The 24870-nt window shown below is 43.7% G+C and overlaps 1 protein-coding gene across 1 annotated transcript; it reads right to left on the bottom strand.

Annotated features, from left to right (window-relative positions):
- Positions 1 to 55: 55 nt before the first annotated feature.
- On the bottom strand, positions 56 to 24097 carry LOC139368623 (pleckstrin homology domain-containing family G member 4B-like). Its single transcript, XM_071107716.1, has 24 exons — positions 23778 to 24097; positions 13613 to 13810; positions 11948 to 13376; positions 11337 to 11525; positions 11117 to 11240; positions 10890 to 10983; positions 10397 to 10483; positions 10165 to 10281; positions 8974 to 9072; positions 8735 to 8886; positions 8258 to 8396; positions 7968 to 8090; positions 7614 to 7808; positions 6494 to 7443; positions 6052 to 6301; positions 5807 to 5896; positions 5472 to 5696; positions 5122 to 5292; positions 4723 to 4900; positions 4379 to 4495; positions 4027 to 4281; positions 2311 to 2558; positions 2094 to 2151; positions 56 to 1981 (listed from the first exon to the last, which is right to left on the bottom strand). The coding sequence occupies exons 1-23, from the start codon at positions 23778 to 23780 to the stop codon at positions 2110 to 2112; spliced, it is 5475 nt and encodes a 1824-aa protein (XP_070963817.1). The 5' UTR covers positions 23781 to 24097; the 3' UTR covers positions 56 to 1981; positions 2094 to 2109.
- Positions 24098 to 24870: the final 773 nt, after the last annotated feature.

Below are 24870 nucleotides of genomic sequence, written 5' to 3'. Positions count from 1 at the left end.
TAAATACTTTACAACAGTGTTCTACTAATCTTCAGATAAAATAACAACAAACACATTTTTACATAAACCTTTTATGTCATTATTGTTATTTGTAACATATATTAATATCATACACAGAGGTTATAATTAAATGACAACCCACATTTAAAAAAATAATATCTCAATGCCTCATTTTTATACTCATGTTCTGTGCACTGACATTGCAGTGAACCCATGTTTGACTTTTCAGGACAGTGGAGGGGAGCTGGTAGAGGATCGTTCAGTTCAGCAGGGTAGCCTAAACCACTGGTTCCCAACTCTGGTCCTGGAATACCAACAACAGCACACGTTTGTGTTGTAGCCCGGACAAACATACAGTAACTGATTCAACTCATTGAGGGCCTGATGATAGGTTGACAAGCTAAATCAGGTGTGCTTGTCCGGGACTACAATAAATATGTCTGCTGTTGGAGGTACTGGAGGACCGGAGTTGGGAACCACTTGCCTACACAACAGTGTTGTTAATTATCTGATACAGACAGTTTAACCGATAGCTATGTGCTGACCAAAAGGACTATGCTCGGTCACGAGGTTTAGTCATGACCTATGACCTTTTGAGGTGGCAAGTTTCATTTTCCAGTGAAGGATGTTGTTCCCATTTCTTCTAATTGCACAACATAAGGGTGGGCTGCAGAGAAATACAGGCAAAAGTCCTCAATTGTCTACAAAAAATGGCATTGATCCTACAACAAATAGCTTTGCAGTGAGAATCATTGCATTGAGCAGGACATAAAAAACATAACAAAAAAAAAGATTCAAAAAAAGAAAAAGGGAAATGTGGACAATGAACAAAACTAACATTGGTAACAGTGGATTCATAGAACGTCACACCATATTGACATTTAAAAAGGAAGCAAAGTTGCTCATTCATTTTTATAAGAAAAGAAAAGAAAGAAGTCAATAATGTACATATTTTATAATGACAGTATTGTAAGATAAAATGTTGACTGAACCGGATAATAGTCAGTCAGAAATTGGTGGCTTCTGATGATGCCAGACAGACCCTTATAGTTAGTGGTGTTCTCACTTTCCAGAGATTATATTTACGGAGCTTTCTGTCCAAATGGAAAAAATAGATTAAGGCCGGGGTTCAATCTGATCGCAATTTCTCCGCAATGCACTTTTTAAAAAGCAATATTCCCGTGTTCACAGAGACCACATTCACGGTAAACGCTGCATATGTTGGCTCAATCCGAAATGACCTTAAATGGTGCATTGTCCAAATCTGCGACTGGATTGAATCCCAGCCTATGTATATTGCTGCTTCTCTTCCCACCTGTCAGTAGGCTTATTTTGACCCTGGATAATTCATCCCGAATTTATTTACCTGTCTGGGCAGCAAATCATGTCTAAGCATGCCACTGACAAGTTGCCCTGAACCTGCAGAGAATACTGATGGGGACAAGACTGTTGTTTCTTTCGCCAGTTGTTTGACAATGTCTACATTGTTATTATAAACCGTGTCAAAAATGTGTAAACATGTGGTAATCAAGAGAGTAAACATCACATGGGAAGGATGTGTCAGTTCCAAAGAAATTTGCAAAGCTGAGATTTCAAACATATTACAAGAAAAAGGAAGTCAGTTCTATGAGCCAATGATGTCCAACGCATAGTCATTCAGTTAAAGCAGTAGCTGATAAAGAAGTGGTTGTTCAAGTAGTATTATCAGATGAATGGATACCCTTTAAGCTAACCACAGTTCATCAGGTGTTCATTTTTCATGGTATTTCAGCTAGAATATTCCAGATACAGTAGCTCTTTAAAAACAACAGTGGCTTTCTCTCCAGTGCTTGTCAACTAGAGGTCTTAGTTACTGTATCTGTTATCACAAGCGTTTTTAATTTAAACCTTCTTCATGCCAGGATGGTCAGCTTGACTGCACTCCATCATCACTCCTCAGAGATCCACAGGACGGTCACAGCAGGCTGCACCATCAATCTGACTGGATGAAACCATCAGGAAGAAAATCAATCCCATAATAAGTTAAATTACTACATTGCACATCTATGCCCCGTACATGGCAATGAAAAGTACTGTATTTGGTTTCAACTCACCCGTTGAATCCACAGGTTAAACTTCTGTTGATTTTCCTATAGCAACCACTTCTTTGCCCTGTGAAGAAAGTACTGGCCGTCGGTTTTCTTTGATATTCAAAGAGATGAATTATACAAAATGTAACTAAATTCATACATTTGAAAATGTGCAGTGTAATTTTTATGAAGGTTTACAATTAGATCCAATTACTGGCTTGATCACATCATTTCACCACACCTTTTGCAGGCTCTGAGGAGCAGCCAGCACTGGTGGTTTGGGAGAGATGGAGGGCTTCTTCCTGATGGTAGCAGGTGAGCTGTTCTTTCTGAGGCTGGGTGCTGCTGTTCTCTGGCTGACATGGGACTGGGAACTCTGGGACGTGACAGATGACGAGTCCTCCATCTCTCCACCAATAGCAAAGAGGCAGCTGCGTTCCGAGCTTATGAACACACTGGTACTCTCACCTGACGAATCTGTGCAGCCCACTAGAATATCAACAGAAAGGTATGTAGATATGGCATCACTCAGGTTTAGTACATCGAGTGACTTGCAAAAGTATTCTTCCCCTTGGTGTTTTTCCTATTTTGTTGTATTACAACCTGTAATTTAAATATATTTTTATTTGGATTTCATGTAATGGACATACACAAAATAGTCCAAATTGATGAAGTGAAATAATTTAAAAAAAAATGTTTTAAAAAATACAAATAAAAACGGAAACGGAAAACTGGTGAGTGCATATGTATTCACCCCCTTTGCTATGAAGCCCCTAAATAAGATCTGGTGCAACCAATTACCTTCAGAAGTCACATCATTTGTTAAATAAAGTCCACCTGTGTCCAATCTAAGTGTCACATGATCTCAGTATATATACACCTGTTCTGAAAAGCCTAGTGTCTGCAACACCACTAAGTAAGGGGCACCACCAAACAAGTGGCACCATGAAGATCAAGGAGCTTTCCAAACAGGCCAGGGACAAAGTTGTGGAGAAGTAGATCAGGGTTGGCTTATAACAAAATATCTGATACTTTGAACATCCCATGGAGCCCCATTAAATCCATGATAAAAAAAATGGAAAGAATATGGCACCACAACAAACCTGCCAAGAGAGGGCCGCCCACCAAAACTCACAGACCAGGCAAGGAGGGCATTAATCAGAGGGGCAACAAAGAGACCAAAGGTAGCCCTGAAAGAGCTGCAAAGCTCCACAGTGGAGATTGGAGTATCTGTACATAGGACCACTTTTAGCCGTATACTCCACAGAGCTGGGCTTTACGGAAGAGTGGACAGAAGATAAAGTCATTGCTTAAAGAAAAAAATAAGCATACATGTTTGGTGTTCACCAAAAGGCATGTAGGAGACTCCCCAAACATATGGAAGAAGGTACTCTGGTCAGGTGAGACTAAAATTGAGCTTTTTGGCCATCAACGAAAATACTGCTAAAGAAGCACTCGAGTGGTTTAAGGGGAAACATTTAAATGTATTGGAATGGCCTAGTCAAAGCCCAGACCTCAATCCAATTGAGAATCTGTGGTATGACTTAAGGATTGCTGTACACAAGCAGAACCCATCCAACTTGAAGGAGCTGGAGTAGTGATGCCTTGAAGAATGGGCAAAAATCCCAGTGGCTAGATGTGCCAAGCTTATAGGGACATAACCCAAGAGACTTGCAACTATAATTTACTTTGGGGGGGGGGGGTGAATAGTTATGCACTCTCAAGTTTTCAATTGTTTTGTCTTATTTCTTAAAATATTTTGCATCTTCAAAGTGGTAGGCATGTTGTGTAAATCAAATGATACAAACCTTAATTCCAGGTTATAAGGCAACAAAATAGGAAAAATTCCAAGGTGGGTGAATACTTTCGCAAGCCACTGTATCAAGAGTAAAGTACTGTATGTCTGTTAGTTTTAGTCTGTAGTCATCATGTACCATCCAAGAACAAGAAAACTCACTGAGATGAAGGTTTTGTTTCTGGTGATTATGATGATTACTTAGGTCCTCTTCAGTCACAGTTGCCGGGAAAGAATGAACAATATGACTGGCCTCCCCACCTTGTGTCTGGTTGTTAGGGTAACCAACCGGAGGTAAAGAACCTCGCCCAGAGGAGGAAGATGAGTGGCTGCAGGAGGTAGAGGCACTACTGCCTGAACCAATGGAGTTGGGCCGGAGATATTCAATATCTGTTTGCAGACAAGACGGCACCGGGGCTGACAAAGGAAAGAGACAATTCAGTCAGTGAGAACATTATGCATTTGTGTTGTTAGTTCATGGGTATGGGACTTGGCTGTGGACTTTATACAGTACCTCTTCCTAGCAGGACACAGTTGACAGCCCTGTCACAGATTGCTGCCTCACTAGGCTGGATGTCCATGAAAGGTTTCCTCCCCATCCCATTGAACACCCTCTCCTGCATCCGCAGGTCTACAACACACCAAACACACTCTAAAACATTTGACCAAAACATCAATAAGATGTATTTGTTCACAACTGCACCCCCCAAAGAAAATATATCAATAATTAAAGACACAGAGGTCGGCTTGAGGAACAAACAAATAAAGTCTATGACTTAAAAATCACATTTGAAGTTGACAGTTGATAAAAACCCATGTATAGCGATTGACGGGGCATATACAGAATGGAGGATTAACCTCTGCTGTAGGCAGCTTGTTCCCAGAGAATCTGCTCCAGGTCTCTGGTCCAAGACCTCTTCACCTCTGCCCTGTCAGCCTTCAGAGTGTACGTGTCCTGGGACTTCCTCCTACGGATCCAGATCTCAAAACACAGACCACTCTCTCCAGAGTTATGTGTCATCCCGATATCAGACGTCTAGACAGAAACAGAAGTGAAAGAAAGACTAAAGAAACATGGCTTTCTGTTAGCAATTTCAACATAAGGGCTGGATGATTTGGTCTTTGTTTCGCAAACATAAAGGCCGGTAAGATTGCATTATTTTTGTTGAACAATGAAAACAACACCAAATATTTATTCTGAAAATGGGGTCCTTTACAGTTGTTCATGTAAAAAATGTCTTTATATTGTATACACACTTTGAAAGACTGTTTGTAGATGTACACATCATTGCCCACATCTGTCTTCTTGGTCTTGCTGAAGAGAATGAGATCCTGGAAGAGGAAGATATGGCGGAAGCACTTCTTCTTTCTGAAGAACACGATGAACTCATCCTGGCGAATCAGCTGGCCCTGCTCCTTCAGATTCACCTGGAGGGGGAGGAGTGGAGAGAAAGACATCCATGTTTTTCCTGAAAATCCTTGATACTGTTTACACAGTAATAGGCGATCATTTTCTCTTTATAGCCCACATTTCCCTCACATTTAGACAGCTGTTCATGAGTTACACATTATTTTGGAGGTTGTGATGATTTGGTTGGTAAACTTACGTCACAGTCCTGGATGGCGTCCATGGTGAGGAGGTCGTTGCCATGACGCATCTGGAAGCGGATCACATCGGCTGCAGCCTGGAGCTCTTCCCTGTCCCTGTCTCTCTGAGGCCCACATACCCCCAGCATGTCCTGCAGCAGCAGGCTGTACTTACTGATCCTCTGGATGGGCCTCAGCAGGTAGGAGGACAGGTCCATTTGGTCCCCCAGCTCCTGCTGCTTCCTCTGGAGTGGGAGGAGATGGCATAGAGAATTGGTCACCGTAGGGATGGAGAGAGCATTGATGGGAATTGACCATTGATCTTTGACATTGAGCATTGATGGGAGTGCCTCACCTTGAAGATGTCATGGCGATGGTGAAGGATTAAGGCATCTGACTGAGGCTTGTTCTTACTGTAGAGAGCATAAAGGCCTAAACTTTCTCTCTGCATATAGGGGGGGGAGAGTTGACAGTCACAACAGGAATATTCAAGGTATCAACTTCAGTAGCAAATTCAACAAATCAACAGAGTTATAGAACTCAAGCTTAACATGTAGAAAATGTGAATTAAGAGACACGAGCAGGTGAACTGTAACTCACGTGTCTCAGAAAGCAACGAGCCACTCCTAAGGGTTCTGTCTGACAGGCCTCCAGCTCCCTGAGGAAGAAATGGCCGTGGAAGTCATACAGCTTCTCCAGGTTTCCAAATATCACTCCACGTTTGCCCCGCAGGTCCTGGGGCACGTCAGTCCTCTCCAGTAGGGGGAGGTAATGCATCAGGATGTAGCCCAGGGAACGCACATACTCCCTTTCTGTTAACAGCAGCTCCTCCATGATCCTCTGCAGCTTCCTACAGAGACATAAAGTTACACCAACAACACAGTCAAACACAAGCTCTCATGTTCAGTCCTCTGAAAAAAGAATACATGTCTGTAATGTACCTGTGCCACGTCAGTGCAAGCTTAGAGACAGAAAAAGCAAAAAAGGATACAAATATATTGAGTCGTTCTAAGGTGAAGGTCTTGCTCAATTAGTAACTCACATAACACTGCCAGCGTTCTCCTCTGGACTTGCCAGAGATGTTGTTCCCTCACACCTTCTCACTGATGAGCTAGTATTCCTTGAAGAGGCCTTCTCTGCTCCCTCTTGGCCACTACAGGACTCTGCTGAGCAGAAGCTACCATGCCGTGAGATCTGAAACTTCTGAGCAGCCTGCAGGATCCGGCAGGAGGGTTGCCCGTGGGAGCAGGACGGTGTTTGGACCCGAGCCTCAGACTGACTGGACATGGCGGTTGCACACGAGTCCTCACTCATGGACCGGCTCAGGCCCCCGCGTTTCCACGGGAACCACTCACAGCCCACCGTCTGTGAGTCTGCAAGGGTGGCGGCCTCTCTTCTCCTCCCTCGACAGGCCTCTCTCCTGCTGGGCTCCCTCTCCGCTCTCCTAATGGATTTGATACGGGGAGAGGCCAGCACGGTGGTGGCCTTTGACCCTTTACAAGGTCTGTTATTCTGAGGCTTGAAGTTGATATTACAGCAGGTCACAGAGTTGTTCCTGCTCTCCAAGATCCCATGATACCTTTCCACCATAGAGCCTGTTGGGGGATTGTACCAGTGTGGTGGACCAGGTCTGGGCAGTAACAGAGCTCTATCATGATGAGTCACTGTCTGAGCTGTGGCCTGATCCTCACCATGTCTATGTTGTTCATACCAGGAGCCTGTGTTCCGCAAGGCCCTCTCCACATCCTGTAGTCTCTCCTCCAGTTGCTGCCTGACCTCCTGACACTTGAGCCAGGCTACATTCCACACCCGCATGCCCCTGGAGCCCCTCAGAGCACACGCCTGGGCCTTCACCTCCTGGAAGCGATCTGGGGAGAACTGGACAAAGCTCTCCTGGTACATCTGGAGTGTAGAGATATCATCCGTTTTTGGGTGTCTGCCAACCTGCTCCTGGCCCAGGTATTCTCTGCAGTCTTTGGCCAGTTCAGTAGCCTGGAAGAAAGAGGCAGAACACCTATTCAAAAACCTGAAAGAGGCATTGAGAGGCGATAGTCATTTAAGCTTCATTACTTTTTCCTATATTCCTACAACATGTCAACATCAATATGATATGCTATAAATGAGATGTAAACAGCAATTGTGGAAAAATCCATCCCACCAACCTGTTCACAGAAGCTGCAAACAGAGACCATAGTCTCCAGCTCACTGGAGCACCTCTCTGCCCGTGAGAGGGAGTCAGCCAGGCCAGACTTGAAAGTGCACACCATGGTCCTGAACACCTCAGTCTCAGGGTATGGAGATGGGCCCTGGATCTTCTCTGCCTCTGTCACCAGGACCATAGCCTGGTGCTTCTGCTCCTACAAGATAGTAACAGACAAATTAAACCAAAAAATGACTTTCATGGGCACTTCCATTCCCCCTTGTCGAAGAAGATTCCAATGAAACAAGTGTGAAACAGTGTCAACACCTTGCCGTGGTGTGGTGGAGAGAGAATGAATGGAGAAAGCCGGACTTACATTGGCTTCAGAGAGGAATGCTCTGAAACTCTGGAGAGTATGTGCAACCTTTTCTCTGGAGTCCTCCACCGATTCTGCCTCCAGCAACCGCCGTTCCCCTTCGGCATCAAACCATTCCCTGATCTACATGAGGAGGAGGATTATAAAAATGTTATACCCCAAAACATGGCGTAGTCATATAGTCAGTTAGTTCTCATCATGCAATATCGTTCTTACAAGAACAGCCCCTGGATGAACCTTACATAACAGGTATACAGTATGTACTGTATATGAGGAGACTCTGAATGTACCTTAGAGAAGTGGCCCTCCATTTCTCTGAGTTGGAGTAGGTATTCAAGGTGCTCCAGGGACATGTTGGATCTTTGCACCAGCATGTGGGCTTGCTCCTCTACATGGTTGTACATATAGGTCACAGAGTCTACAGCATCACTGTACAGAGAGGTCAGAGGTCAAGGGAATAATACATTGATAATCTTGTGAAGGAGCCTCTTAATTGGCCCAGCCATACTAAACAGTGATAGGTAGTGGTCTCCCGAGTGGTGCAGCGGTCTAAGACACTGCATCTCAGTGCAAGAGGTGTCATTACAGTCCCTGGTTCGAATCCAGGCTGTATCACATCCGGCAGTGATTGGGAGTCCCATAGGGCGGCACACAATTGGCCCAGCGTCGTCCGGGTTTGGCCGGGGTAGGCCGTCATTGTAAATAAGAATTAGTTCTTAACTGACTTGCCTAGTTAAATAAAGGTTCAATAAAAATAAAACGTATACCTGTAATCCTCACAGTGAGAGTATCTGAGGTCACTCTCCCTCCTCAGCCTGGCCAGCATGGCTCCGCCCTCCCTTTGCAGAGCGACCAACCGGCTGTCCTCCAGAACATCCTTCATCAGCGTTCTCTGTTCTAGAATACACCTCTGTACATCCTGCCACACATGGAGAGAAGGGTTTCAGGATAAACCAACATGTTTTCAGTAATACAGTGTCATCAAAGTCAAGGCTAAATTCATTACCTGCACTTTGTCAATCTTACGACCTCCCTCTAGTTTTCTGATGGCCTTCAGTAGCAAACCTGAAGCCTCCTGGAGATCTGACATGAAGGGATGAAGTTTCTGAAAGACAAATGTACTGTTCATCAGACATCAAAGCAAAACAACAAACAAGAGTTCTCTAGTGTCTGTCTATTGCTCTAACTGTCCCACCTGATGGAGCTGCAGCAGGTCCTGGTGGCTGTAGGACAGGGTGTCCTCTAGGGGTCTAACTGATGGAGCTGCAGCCAGTCCTGGTGGCTGTAGGGCAGGGTGCCCTCTAGGGGCCTACCTGATGGAGCTGCAGTCAGTCCTGGTGGCTGTAGGACAGGGTGTCCTCTAGGGGTCTAACTGATGGAGCTGCAGCCAGTCCTGGTGGCTGTAGGACAGGGTGTCTTCTAGGGTCTACCTGATGGAGCTGCAGCAGGTCCTGGTGGCTGTAGGTCAGGGTGTCCTCTAGGGGTCTACCTGATGGAGCTGCAGTCAGTCCTGGTGGCTGTAGGACAGGGTGTCCTCTAGGGGTCTACCTGATGGAGCTGCAGTCAGTCCTGGTGGCTGTAGGTCAGGGTGTCCTCTAGGGGTCTACCTGATGGAGCTGCAGTCAGTCCTGGTGGCTGTAGGTCAGGCTGTCCTCTAGGGGTCTAACTGATGGAGCTGCAGTCAGTCCTGGTGGCTGTAGGTCAGGGTATCCTCTAGGGGTCTACCTGATGGAGCTGCAGTCAGTCCTGGTGGCTGTAGGTCAGGGTGTCCTCTAGGGGTCTACCTGATGGAGCTGCAGTCAGTCCTGGTGGCTGTAGGTCAGGGTGTCCTCTAGAGGTCTACCTGATGGAGCTGCAGTCAGTCCTGGTGGCTGTAGGACAGGGTGTCCTCTAGGGGTCTACCTGATGGAGCTGCAGTCAGTCCTGGTGGCTGTAGGACAGGGTGTCCTCTAGGGGTCTAACTGATGGAGCTGCAGTCAGTCCTGGTGGCTGTAGGACAGGGTGTCCTCTAGGGGTCTACCTGATGGAGCTGCAGTCAGTCCTGGTGGCTGTAGGTCAGGGTGTCCTCTAGGGGCCTACCTGATGGAGCTGCAGTCAGTCCTGGTGGCTGTAGGACAGGGTGTCCTCTAGGGGTCTACCTGATGGAGCTGCAGTCAGTCCTGGTGGCTGTAGGACAGGGTGCCCTCTAGGGGCCTACCTGATGGAGCTGCAGCCAGTCCTGGTGGCTGTAGGGCAGGGTGCCCTCTAGGCCGTAGGTCAACTGGCTCCCCTCCACCAGCTTGTGCAACGCCTTCAGTGATGTCACTACATCAATCTGTCAGTGACAGTCAGTGACATCAGACAGCAATTCTCCCAGAATACATTACAGTAACTGTTCATGAAATGATAAGCCTGAAATCATTAGAGGAAACACTTGATTCAGATCTGACCTGTTGTCCAGGACATTTCTCTGGGCGATGGCTGCTCTCTTTCTCCACCAGGATAAGGACACTGTGTACTGCATGGGGAATTTGCTCCTGTAACATTCTCAAAATATGAGACCTCACAGCAATAAATAGTTATCAGTAAATGCATTATCCTATACCTGTAGCAGTGGAGGCTGCTAAAGGGAGGATGGCTCATAATAATGGGTGGAACAGAGGGATGGAATGGGATCAAACCATGTGTTTGATGTATTTGATACCATTCCACCCATTCCGCTCCAGCCATTACCATGAGCCTGTCCTCCCCAATTAAGGTGCCACCAACCACCTGTGACCTGCAGGTAAAGCTGAGCACAAGTCAGGGGAGTGAAGAAAATACTAAACAGAGGGAAAAGTTTAGTTGAGTTCAGTATAATATTTAGCAAGTTGCTATCCTCTTGATGTGATTTTGTGTAGTGCAGATCCCAATATGACCAGGAAGATGTCAACTCTTTCTTACCTGAAGCATCAGCAAGGCCTTATTGAACTGTGATGGGGGTGGATTCTGCCGAGCATCAATAACTAGTGTCAGTCCAAGTTCTCTTAGTTCTCTCCTAGAAAATATGAAGATGAAAACAATGAATTATTTTTTATTTTATATTTTATTTAACCTTTTTTTAACCAGGTAAAACCCATTGAGGTTAAAAACCTCTGTAGCCTGAACCACAATGCACAATGCATATATACCTGATTACAGAGTGGAGGTAGAGCAGCAGTTTGCAGAGTTCCAGACTAGACACTGAAGGAGATCTCCATCCTTCCTGGTCTCCATACACCTCAACCACCAACCGACCTGTCCTGTCTCTGCCACCTAAATATGGGAGAGGGGAACATGAGGATCTTTCACTGAACAGAGATGTCATCCACCTCTGTCTCTAAGGCAAACCATGTAAGGGGGTTTCCATACCAGTAAGACATGCTATTCCCATCTGGAGGGGATGAGTGCTGGGTTCCTCTGTGTCTGGTGCCTGGACCTTAGACCTGGAAACAGCATAGTGACCCGGAGGCTGCTGGGTTGTCTCAGGGAGAGGGGCCGGTGGAGGGGTCTGTTGTCCGTTTCTAACAGGCATGGAGGGTTGGCGAGCCTGGGAGACATCTTTAGAGAGGAAGGATGATACAGAGGGATGTAATAAATCAAATGAAAGTTTATTTGTCACATGTGCCGAATACAACAGGTGTAGACTTTACAGTGAAATGCCTACTTACAAGCCCTTAACCAACAATGCGGTTTTAAGAAAAATAAGTGTTATAAAGAAAACATTTTCATCCAGTACGAGGTGAGTAATCGCTGTCCTGATTTCCAGAAGCTCTTTTCAGTCATAAGATACGGTAGCAGAAACATTATGTACAAAGTAAGTTTCAAATAACGCAAAAAAACACACACAATAGCACTTAAGAACCTGTAAAACGGCAGCCTTCTCCTCCGGCGCCATTCATTTTTTAATCAATTGTGTTTAAAACAAATCACCTTTATATATTACAGAATAAGAAACATATTTCATGCTGTAGATCTCTTACCTTTGGGCAGTCTCCGCCTGTTCATCTTTGGGGAAACCAGTCCAAAAGCTGTGGCGTTTTTACATTGCACTACATGTAAGCTGGGAATCTTCTCTGCAGACGAGACAATATCCCTCCTAATTTTTCTTCCTTGTATCACTACTTCACACTTCTCTGATGTGTCCACAACAGTGGTCGACAGAGAAGAGGGACATCTCCCATCGTTCTCTATAGTGTCACTCAGGCCTTGTAAAATTCCACTGGATATAGTGTTACTTTCTCCAGACTTCCTACAGGTAACAGTGCTAACAGGGGGAATCTGGTCATGATGTCCTGGGTCTGGATGGCAGCACTGTTGGGAGACACCAGGACATAGTTCTTTGCCCTCTAGTCCCAGCCTCCCCTCCTCCAGAACCGCCAGTGTATTCAGTGTATTGTCTCTCTCAAAGGTAACAGGGTTCTGCAGTGCTGAATGGTAAGACTCCCTGTACCGGCACCTGAGCTCCTGTGCTTTGGACACCTGGCCCATTCTCCTCCTCATACAAGGGGTGCAGGGGGGCTCCTCGGAGGACCGGATGGTCCGACCGCAGTGTAAGTGTTCCCTGAGGTGCTGGTTGGGGGCCAGGGCTTGGGCCAAGGACAGGGGCAGGGCTGGAGCCAGAGGGACACCAGGCCTGTTAAGTGGAACAGGCCTAGACATGAGCGCTCTGGGATATTTGTAACTGTGAGCCCCACTGAGGAGCAATGCTTCTTTCTTGTTAGTGAACTCCACCAAGTCCACGTATTCCCCCTCAACCTCAGAGGTGTTGTTGCTGCGGCTGTCCCATGTGTTGGGAGACACCCAGCCTATGGGCTTAGCCATAGGCCCATCCTGATCCACCTTAACCAGCCGGGAGCAATTACTGTCCACCAGACGCAGCGACACCGCAATGCCATGTTTAGCAGGAGAGATCCTAGTCTCCACAGAGTACACAGGTGCAGGGTGAGGCAGGACCAATGAGGGCCCGGGCCCTGCCACTACCTCCTGTTGAACAGCAGCCGGAGAAAGAGATGATGAGGCCATAGTTCTGGGTTTATCCACAAACTCAGGGAGAGTCACCTGCGCCCATGGCACCTTCACCATGCCCTGGTCTGTGGAGAGGACACAGTGGCTAAGTGGAGTACCGTGGCGGCCTTGGTTGAGCTCCCCTAGCCAGTCCTCAGAGAAGATGCAGGGGTAGGAGGTCTCAGGGATGGGTGTCTCCTCCACCTCCACCACCTGGCCCTGTCCGTCCTCCAGCAGGCTCCGGACCACGATGCGGGCGGCCTGCTCAGAGAAGGGAGCAACCTGCAAGTAGAAGTCCCCTGGGCACAGAAATAGGGGGTTGATCGGGGCCAGCTGGATCACCACTTTCTCATGCAGACACAGAGGCCAGCCCTCACAGCAGAACACCACATCAGAGTACTGGGCCTGACGGGAGAAAATGACAGACATTTCTTTACCATTTAATTTGTCTTTACAATTAGCAGTACAAGACAGAGAGGAGTTGAAGGCAGTTGCAATCTTTGTAATTGACCTAACTTTGTTTTGCATCGGTGGTCGTTATTTGAGCCTGTAGGTGTGTATGGTAAACTGTTGCAGTCTGTATTTTTTTGTATAGCTGTGCATCTGTGTTGATGAGTATAGCTCTGAGGTTGTTGACTCACACAGGCAGCCTGCTGAACACTCTCAAGGATGTGTTTGGCCGGGATGAGGAAGTCCAGTAGACACTGGAGGGCATCTCCACGGAAACGTTCCTCTATTACCTGGAAGAGCTGGCTCAGGACAGTGGGGGCTGTGGCCTCGAATGGAGGAAAGAGGGCTGAGAGAGTGTTCTGGATGGACCCGTCCAGAGACTCAGGGTTCTATTAACATAAGAGACAGCACAAACAAAGGTCAGCACAAACAAAGGTCAGCACAAACAAAGGTCAGCACAAACAAAGGTCAGCACAAACAAAGGTCAGCACAAACAAAGGTCAGCACAAACAAAGGTCAGCACAAACAAAGGTCAGCACAAACAAAGGTCAGCACAAACAAAGGTCAGCACAAACAAAGGTCAGCACAAACAAAGGTCAGCACAAACAAAGGTGTAAATATTCAACAACAACAAAGAAAATGACCAAGAAAAGATCAAGATTAGATACAGGCAGGAGTTTTTTTCTCTCCCACATACAGTACCTTCAGAAAGTATTCATAGCCCTTGACTTATGCACATTGTGTTGTGTTACAGCCTGAATTCAAAATGGATTAAATAAAAAAAAATCTCTAACCCATCTACACACAATACACCATAATGACAAAGTGGAAACCTGTTTTCATACAATTTTGCAATGTCTCATTTAGTATTCACACCCTTGGGTCAATACTTTGTAGACGCACCTTTGGCAGCGATTAATGCTGCGAGTCTCCTTCCACACCTGGATTGTGAAACATTTGCCCATTATTCTCTTCAAAAATCTTCAAGCTCTGTCAAATGGATTGTAGACCATTTTTAGGTCGTCATAGATTTTCCAGTAGATTTCAGTTAAAACTATAACTCGGCCACTCAGGAACATTCACTGTCTTCTTGGTAAGTAACTCCAGTGTCAATTTGGCATTGTGTTTTAGGTTATTGTCATGCCGAAATGAGAATTCATCTGCCAGTGTCTTGTGGAAAGCAGACTGAACCAGGTTTTCCTCTAGGATTCTGCCTGTACCTAGCTCCATTCGGTTTCTTTTTTATCCTGAAAAACTCACAATTTCTTAATGATTACAAGCATACCCATAGCATGATGCAGTCACCACTATGCTTGAAAATATGGAGAGTGGTACACAGTAATGTGTTGTATTGGATTTGCCCCAAACATAGCACTTTATATTATGGACAAAAATTGAATTGCTTTGTCACATTTTTTTCAGTATTCCTTTAGTGCCTTGTTGCAAACAGGATGCATGTTTTGGAATATTAAATTCTGTATAGGCTTTCTTCTTTTCACTATGTCAATTAGGTTAATATTGTAGAGTAACTACAATGTTGTTGATCTATCCTCAGTTTTCTCATATCACAGCCATTAAACTCTGTTTTAACTGTTTTGAAGTAACTATTGGCCTCATGGTGAAATCCCTGAGTGGTTTCCTTCCTCTCTGGCAACTGAGTTAGGAAGGACGCCTGTATATTTGATGTAACTGGGTGCATTGATACACCATCCAAAGTATAGTTAATAACTTCACCATGCTCAAAGGGATTTGTCAGCTTCTTTTTTTTACCCATAGGTGCCCTTCTTTGCTAGGCGTTGGAAAACCTCCCTAGTCTTTGTGGTTGAATCTGTGTTTGGAATTCTCTACTCAACTGAGGGGCCTTTAGATAATTGTATGTGTGGGGTACAGAAATCAGGTAGTCATTCAAAAATCCTGTTAAACACTATTATTGCACGCAGAGCGAGTCCATGCAATGTATTATGTGACTTATTAAGCACATTTTTACTTGTGAACTTATTTAGGCTTGCCATAACAAATAGTTTGAATACTTATAGACTCAACACATTTCAGCTTTTCATTTTTTATACATTGGTAAAAATGTGTAAAAACATAATTCCACTTTGACATTATGGGGTGTTGTGTGTAGGTCAGTGACACATTTTAAATTCAGGCTGTAACACAACAAAATGTGGAAAAAGTCAAGGGGTGTGAATACTTTCTGAGGACTACGGTGTCATATATCGCTGATTTTAACATCTAAAAGCAGCACTGCATCCCTTAAGGTCATAAAATACACAGTCACCATTGTCTGCTATCCTCTGATCCTGGCATCCTTCAGTATTTTTCCAAAAAGATGTCACACCCCACCTTTTTTTTCTTCTTTTGTTCTTCATACAGCACAATCCAATAAACGTTCACCAGAGACAGATGTTGACAACAAGAGGGCAAAGTTGCTGTGGATGTCAGGGTGGCTACAGTATCACGGGGGACATTGAGCAGCATAAGAATCATACAGGCAGATACCAATTATCCATAAACAGACTGGGGGTCTCTGCTAGAGAAGAGGCCTGGTTTATGGTTTCACATTCTCTCTGATCTCATCAGAGTGGCCCCATCACCCATTGTAGGCCCTGCTTAATTTAGCTTTGTGAAGGCCATGTGTCGGCTGTGGGAGGTAAATGTACCTGTGCGTGTTTCTCATTTCAATAGACAGCCTCTGTAGGAGAAAACATTGTTATGTGGTTTCTGGTGCAATGAGGTTACAATGCCTTGCCAAGTTACATGGTCTGGTTTCAATATAATTGCAGGGATATAATGACTGGCAAATGTTACTAGACACCACCGTCTTGATTGTTCAATTATATTTCAACAAAGAGTAGGCATTTCAATAAATATGCTAAATGTAATGATGAAGCGATTTGATCAACAATAGGCTACATCTGTTTCCTCAATGGGAAAATATGTTGCCTGCTTGCATCTCTGTTCAGTTTGTTTTGAATAGAGAAATACCACTGTGATCATTCCACAGACCACGCCACATAACTCAATGTATCCCAGCTGTGGTGTGGAGGTGGAGAGAGGGTCTGGGCGTATCAGGGTGGGACCAGAACGATCCCCTCAGACCTCATCTGGCTAACTAGACTGCTTCCCGTCCAGCTCTCAGTTAGAACACCTGCTAGTCTATGGTGGTCAGGAGAAAAACCTACCCTTTCACTAACCTCTGCACCCAGTAACCCAATCTGCACTCTGACTGCTCGATTTGTACACTTTTATGTAACAGTCTGACTAGGGTTGCAAAGGCAGGACATATTACTGGAAACTTTCGAAGTTTACCTGTAAACTACCAGAATTTTGGTATCTTTCTAGGATTTTATGTAATCAATCACAAAACATCTAGTGGCCCTTTTTTACAGGTGTCTGTAATTATCTTTGGCCCTCTGTGTGGCCTTATCACATGTAAAATATATGAAATAACTAATTATGATGATTTAAAAAATGTAATTGACAAAGCTGTAAAATATTATCCTAAATATCAACTTAGTGAATACCGTTGGTGTTTAACATGAGGTTTTTAGCATTAAATACTCTTTATATATACACACCTTTATTTATTTTAATATGCCAGTATGTATTTGTTGTCAATGTTTTGGCATGAAACTGGTGGCAGTTTTGAAAAAAGTCAATAGTTGGAAGAGAACCATATGATCTTTCTACTAGAAACTCATGGACAAAATGGACACAGGTATAAAAAAATGTATACTACTGTATATATTAGTACTTAGTAAGTTATTCAAATATAAATGACCAAAGTTGCGATAGATTGCAATAGATTTTCTGTTAAGTACCGAAATTACTGAAGATTTTCCAGTAACTTTGGTAAGGTACCATTAGCTTTGCAACCCTAAGTCTGACACAAGATACTAGACCTCCTCTAAAAGCCTCTCCCAAGTCTCTGGAAAGGCTTTAGGATTCTAAGGACCAGTTCCGCATATAACATGGACACTCCCTCTTGATCTCTCCAAAGACAACGATCATTACACTTCTCGCATGACTGGGCCACAGCTCAGAGCCTCAGACACACACCAACAGTGGTGGGCTCATGATTATTTACAATAGATGATGTACTTTAGCTGGGAAACACTTTGGGATTTTCATCTTATGAAGGTTGGATCATTGTCTTGGAAAAGCTCTGTTGCCCCTGAAGAAGATAGAAACACCTGCTATATGGTCAAGGGAGTTTCTATGAAAGATGTGTTTTGTTCCAAGCATACCTTTAAAGTTGTGGCAAAATGGCTTAAGGACAACAAAGTCAAGATATTGGAGTGGCCATCACAAAGCCCTGACCTCATTCCCATAGAAAATGTTTGGACAGAACTGAAAATGAGTGTGCGAGCAAGGATACCTACAAACCAGTCAGGAAGAATGGGACAGAATTCCCCCAACTTATTGTGGGAAGCTAGTGGAAGGCTACCCGAAACGTTTGACCCAAGTTAAACAATTTAAAGGCAATGCTACCAAATACTAATTAAGTGTATGTAAACATCTGACCCACTGGGAATGTGATGAAAGAAATAAAAGCTGAAATAAATAATTCCTTCTACTATTATTCTGACATTTCAGCTTTTTTTAAATAAAGAGGTGATGCAATTTGGGGTTTTAGGCTGGGTTTCTGTACAGCACTTTGTGACATCAGCTGATGTATGAAGGGCTTTATAAATACATTTGATTGATTGATTGATCCTACCTGACCTAAGACAGGGAATTTTTACTAGGATTAAATGTCAGGAAATGTGAAAAACTGAGTTTAAATGTAATTGGCTCAGGTGCATGTAAACTTCCGACTTCAACTGTATGAGATGCAGGGCCTGATGTTGGGTCAATAGAAAACCACGTCTGGGGCTGACCTGACCTAAAAACATTTTCCCAGCACCTTTACGGCCTCTGAATAAAGCCCTTGTGTTATGTCATACTATGGTTGAATGAGTTGATCTCCACACTTAAAACAGCACTGCAGGGCAGGTTACTTGTCAAGGCATGATAACAAGCCCTAAGGAAAGCATGACAGGTCATTTATTGGTCGTTTGAAATGAAAAAAAAAGAGAAGAGCAGCCGAGGGTCTGCAATGTGGGAAAGTAGCATTAGCAGGGCTAGCACGGCCATGATTCATGGTTACTGTTATGTCTGAGCAACAAGAGAGCACCCTGAGGGTGTAAACAGCAAGCCTGCCTAACGGTCTACTGCTGAGTACTGACATTCTGCTGAGGTAGGTCTAACACTGGGCACTAAATAAATACACATCCCATCTCTAAAATAAATGGCTCGTTTCAGATGCAGTTTATTGCATTAGGATATCCCAGTGGAGGTAGAGTACATTCTTATATTTCAGAGTTGAACATTTCTCTTCACTAAACAGCCAACCTAAACAACTCTTCTAAGCCAGTGGCCAAGACGCCTTTTAAGTATCCTAAAGTATTTCAGTTTGAATTATCTTGTATACAAAATGTCTCTGTAATAGGTCCATGGATAACGTTATTTGGCAGAGCATCTGAGCAATTTAACTTCAGATAGGCAAAAGCTCAATTTCCTATGTTTACGTCAGTTTTTATTTTTTAACGTTCAACAAATTGCGTGGAGATGTTTAGACTTTCCTAGACCAGACTATCTTTGTGATGTCTGAGGGACAGCTTTCTGTTGGCCATCAGGAGATAACACTGTCTGTCCTGTAAGCCACCCCCAGGATGACTGTCCAAACAACACACATCATTCTCAATGGTCCCCCAGGACAGGCAGGCACAGTTTACCAAACTAGCCTATTACAGTAAGAATCTAAGAGATCACAAATACCTAAAAGGAATGGCAAACTGGACATCCATTTGCAGCTGGACCAATAGAGGGTTGATGTAGCATCCAATCCTGTGAATTTTTGGTATCCTACATCTGGCACATTTTTCACATGTTTCTATTGAACATTTTATTAGGTGTGTTAGTTCTGTGTGACAGCGTTGGTTAGCCTTAATGATATCTTCATCTGGCATCCACTGAACAACAAACACATACTGACTTTTTAGGAATGCCCCAAAATGGAGATTAGGACAAAAGTGTGTATTGTTTAGTTGGGATGAGCTGCCTGTCAGTAACCAACCAAGATGTTATGAGTCTGTTCAGTTCAGAAGCTAAGTCCCTACCATGCATCCAAAGGATGATATTAACATCAAGCCACAGTACACTCTTAGAAAAAAGGGTGCTATCTGGAACCTAAAACGGTTCTTTGGCTGTCCCCATAGGACAACCAGTTGAAGAACCCTTTTGGGTTCCATGTAAATCCCTTTCCACAGAAGGTTCTACATGGAACCCAAAAGAGTTGTACCTGGAACCAAAAACTCACTGAGCACACAATGGTTGAATCAATGTTGTTTCCACGTCATTTCCATAAAATGACATTTAACCAATGTGAAATAGACGTTGAATTGACATCTGTGACCAGTGGGAGGGGTTATCCTACGAGGACAGCTGAATAACCCTTTTGGAACCCTTTCTTCTAAGAGTGTAGTGCTATTTAGAAGGCAACTCCGTCAATAAAATATATGAATAGATTAAGAAAAGCACAGTGTTGGTCATTATACAGTCTCTGTGATAGTGAGCATTTAGTCTTACAGAGACGGAAAACAATGCAAACTAACACAGCCAACTGTGAAGATACAGTGCCTTGCGAAAGTATTCGGCCCCCTTGAACTTTGCGACCTTTTGCCACATTTCAGGCTTCAAACATAAAGATATAAAACTGTATTTTTTTGTGAAGAATCAACAACAAGTGGGACACAATCATGAAGTGGAACGACATTTATTGGATATTTCAAACTTTTTTAACAAATCGAAAACTGAAATATTGGGCGTGCAAAATTATTTAGCCCCCTTAAGTTAATACTTTGTAGCGCCACCTTTTGCTGCGATTACAGCTGTAAGTCGCTTGGGGTATGTCTCTATCAGTTTTGCACATCGAGAGACTGACATTTTTTCCCATTCCTCCTTGCAAAACAGCTCGAGCTCAGTGAGGTTGGATGGAGAGCATTTGTGAACAGCAGTTTTCAGTTCTTTCCACAGATTCTCGATTGGATTCAGGTCTGGACTTTGACTTGGCCATTCTAACACCTGGATATGTTTATTTTTGAACCATTCCATTGTAGATTTTGCTTTATGTTTTGGATCATTGTCTTGTTGGAAGACAAATCTCCGTCCCAGTCTCAGGTCTTTTGCAGACTCCATCAGGTTCTTCCAGAATGGTCCTGTATTTGGCTCCATCCATCTTCCCATCAATTTTAACCATCTTCCCTGTCCCTGCTGAAGAAAAGCAGGCCCAAACCATGATGCTGCTACCACCATGTTTGACAGTGGGGATGGTGTGTTCCGGGTGATGAGCTGTGTTGCTTTTATGCCAAACATAACGTTTTGCATTGTTGCCAAAAAGTTCAATTTTGGTTTCATCTGACCAGAGCACCTTCTTCCACATGTTTGGTGTGTCTCCCAGGTGGCTTGTGGCAAACTTTAAACAACACTTTTTATGGATATCTTTAAGAAATGGCTTTCTTCTTGCCACTCTTCCATAAAGGCCAGATTTGTGCAATATACGACTGATTGTTGTCCTATGGACAGAGTCTTCCACCTCGGCTGTAGATCTCTGCAGTTCATCCAGAGTGATCATGGGCCTCTTGGCTGCATCTCTGATCAGTCTTCTCCTTGTATGAGCTGAAAGTTTAGAGGGACGGCCAGGTCTTGGTAGATTTGCAGTGGTCTGATACTCCTTCCATTTCAATATTATCGCTTGCACAGTGCTCCTTGGGATGTTTAAAGCTTGGGAAATCTTTTTGTATCCAAATCCGGCTTTAAACTTCTTCACAACAGTATCTCGGACCTGCCTGGTGTGTTCCTTGTTCTTCATGATGCTCTCTGCGCTTTTAACGGACCTCAGATCACAGTGATTTGTTAAAAAAGTTTTTGATTTGTTAAAAACGTTTGAAATATCCAATAAATGTCGTTCCACTTCATGATTGTGTCCCACTTGTTGTTGATTCTTCACAAAAAAATACAGTTTTATATCTTTATGTTTGAAGCCTGAAATGTGGCAAAAGGTCGCAAAGTTCAAGGGGGCCGAATACTTTCGCAAGGCACTGTAAACCCAGCCAGTTTCCTCCTTTGTGTCCTCAATCAGCTGTGGTTTTTGGGCTTTGCGCCCAGATTTAGACTGCTTACTGTAAATGTACTGGTGCGGTGTTGCAGAAATGAGATTCATATCTGTGATCTAAATAAATCAATGTCACTGTAACATTGTTTAATTGAATTGTTTAATTTACAGGCCAGTAAATAGAAGGGTCTCACTGCCGGATCTCTACAGATACTCTATCAGGATCTGTCTTGGTTTATAATCCCCTTTGGGTTCCATAAATGGTTGCCCTGAGTGTAGCAGACTGACTGCTGCACATTGACATGCTAATTCAGGTAAATGTCCATAAATGTCTTTTTGACATTGGCTCTTTAAAAACTGTGCTTGTGTCCATAATCATGGAACTAAACTGATAAGCAAGCTATGTACAGTGAGTATACAAAACATTAAGAACACCTGCTCTTTCCATGACATTGACTTTCCAGGTGAATCCAGGTGAAAGCTATAAATCCTTATTGATGTCACATGTTAAATCCACTTCGATCAGTGTAGATGAAGGGGAGGAGACGGGTTAAAGATGGACTTTTAGCCTTGAGACCATTGAGACATGGATTGTGTATGTGTACCACTCAGAGGGTGAATGGGCAAGACAAAAGATTTAAGTTCCTGTGAACAGGGTATGCTATTAGGTGCCAGGCACACCGGTTTGTATCGAGAACTGCAACACTGCTTTTTTCCCGCTCAACAGTTTCCCGTGTGTATCAAGAATGGTCCACCACCCAAAGGACATCCTGCCAACTTGACACAACTGTGGGAAGCATTGGCGTCAACATGGGCCAGCATCTCTGTGGAATGCTTTTGACACATTGTAGAGTCCATGAGGCTGTTCTGACGATAAAATGAGGTTGGGGTGCAACTCATATTAGGAAGGTAATTCCTAATGTTTGGTATACCCAGTGTAATTAAACAGAGGGCAGAATTGAAAGACAACCTCTCCTTGATAACACCTGAACAAAGTCATGATACATGTTCCCTGAAGTAAATGGACCGAGCGCCCACAAAATGCTGAGGGCAAATATCCTGCATTACACAGCAGAATTTACAGACAGGCATTCAATTACATACCAGTAGATCTATTCTGAGAGAACGTCTCAACATCTTGATTCACCACCTCAGATCAGAACGTGCTAACGCCCTCCATGAGAACATACCAAATTACAGTGAGAGAAAATAAACACAGGCCTAATCTGTGTGGATCTACTGTCAACCATCACTGAGCCACTGAGAAGCAGACGTTATATTTAGTTGTTTCACAAGCTCTGCAAATGGGGTATGTACTGCATGCAAATACTAATTGCCTTGTCTAGCAGAATGGCTTGAAGTTGGTGGCAGACCAGTAGTCTGGCATTAGTAGTGAGCTTAAAAACATTTAATTACAAGTAGGGGATCAGTTTCATCATCTTTACTCATCCTCCTACCTGTAATTATGTCACAGCTGAACATAGTTTTATTCAAACTGGCAGTTTTCCCTCCCTTGCATGATCACAGAGATAACAAGTCCATAGAGAGCCTGAATTTTATGGTGTTCCATGAGTGGCCTCAATGTTTAAGAACTTACTGAGGTAACCAGGCAAGACAGTACATACTTTTTAACGCTAAAGAAAGAACTCTTGTTTTCAGGTTGTGGTTCAAAGGAAACATGATGGTCACTTCAGTTCCTAAGTCTACCTCTCCAATGTACTCTCGTCCTGAGCTATAAAGATAATAAACATATAGCCATCCCCTCTCCAGAGCCCGAGTAGCACTTGAAACAGCAAAACATTAATTTAGTCATTTTTTCCCGAAGGGATCCTTTGTGTAATTCTATGTCCTGGACTCTAAGAGGAGACGCAGGGCAACAGATTCTGTGAGTGTTTTGGGAAATCACTGGGAAATTGCGAATGCACAGTAACCTGAAACCCTCACCTTGAGTCAAAGCATTTTGCTGTGTCGCTAGCTATGTGTGCAAACAGGAAGCCCTACATGTGTGTTTGTAATGACAGAGATTATGGGGCCAATTTAGACATTTGAAGGATGTACATTTAAAAATATATATTTTTTAAATGATTTCCAATATGATGAAAATCCTATCAAAAAGAAAATACAAAAAATGACACACATATGAAATTGAATGAAATACAGTCAAATTAAGCCATGTTGAGCAGCAGTTACAGTACCATGTCTCCTACAGTGTGTTGGTTATCCAGTTAAGCAGGGATGTACAGAGTCCAGTCAAGAGGATAATCCTTAGACAGATGGGTCTCACAAGGTGACAAACTGACCACAGTATTCTCCAATGTATCCACATTGTCTCTCATTGCTTACTGAGAAGGACAATACTTATAGAAACAGGAAAATGTGAATAAAATATATCTATCTTTTTTTTTAAATCTTGGAGCTCCCGAGTGTTCTTCTGCTGCTGCTAATAACTCTCCCTGTCTGCTTTCTCTCTTCTGGTGTTATGTTTGTCTGCCCACAGTTTGAGAGGGGGCAGCATGACACAAGCAACTCATGCAAGCATATAAGAGCGAGGGAGAGACAGAAAGAGAGAGAGGGAGTTAGAGGGGAGGTGAGAAGCTTTCCCTCTCAGAAGGAAATCCCTTCAAGATTATTTCTTACTTTTCTCTGGGGTTACGCTCAACCTCTGTCTCACCTCTCCCTCCCTCTTTCTTTATCGCTCCCCATCCCCTTCTCTCTTCCTCTCTCACACATGCACCTTTCCCACTTTCCCATTCCTTTGGTTTCAATTCCACATTCCTGTCCTCTTCTGTCCGGCAAATGAACTAAATATGCCTGTTATTATGGCACTGTGAGCAGAGAGAAGATGGTGGATATAGATACAGAGAATTCCATTCAGGAGGACTAGCTGTGGTTTCTTCAATATCGGTAATTCCATTCTGACCAGATAACTTGACCTCACATTTGTATTTGTATTTTATTAGGGATCCCCATTATCTTCTGCCAAGGCAGCAAATACTCTTCCTGGGGACCAAACACATTAAGACACGTATATTACACACTGTCACACCACCACAACACAAAATGTATGATACCACTATACAACAATATTGCATTGTATGTGTGTGTAGAGTGCGTGTGCTAGCGCCCATGTGTGTATGTGTGTGTCTATGCCTGTGTGTGTGTCTCCTCACAGTCCCCGTTGTTCCATAAGGTGTTTTTTTATCTGTTTAAAGAAATAATCTGACTCCACTGCTGCATCAGTTACCTGATGTGGAATATAGTTCCATGTAGTCATGGCTCTATGTAGTA

Source organism: Oncorhynchus clarkii, chromosome 16 (genome assembly GCF_045791955.1).
Source record: "Oncorhynchus clarkii lewisi isolate Uvic-CL-2024 chromosome 16, UVic_Ocla_1.0, whole genome shotgun sequence".
Classification (NCBI taxonomy): domain Eukaryota; kingdom Metazoa; phylum Chordata; class Actinopteri; order Salmoniformes; family Salmonidae; genus Oncorhynchus; species Oncorhynchus clarkii.
The sequence above is the reverse complement of the archived record's forward strand: the minus strand, read 5'-3'. Positions and strand labels throughout refer to the sequence as shown.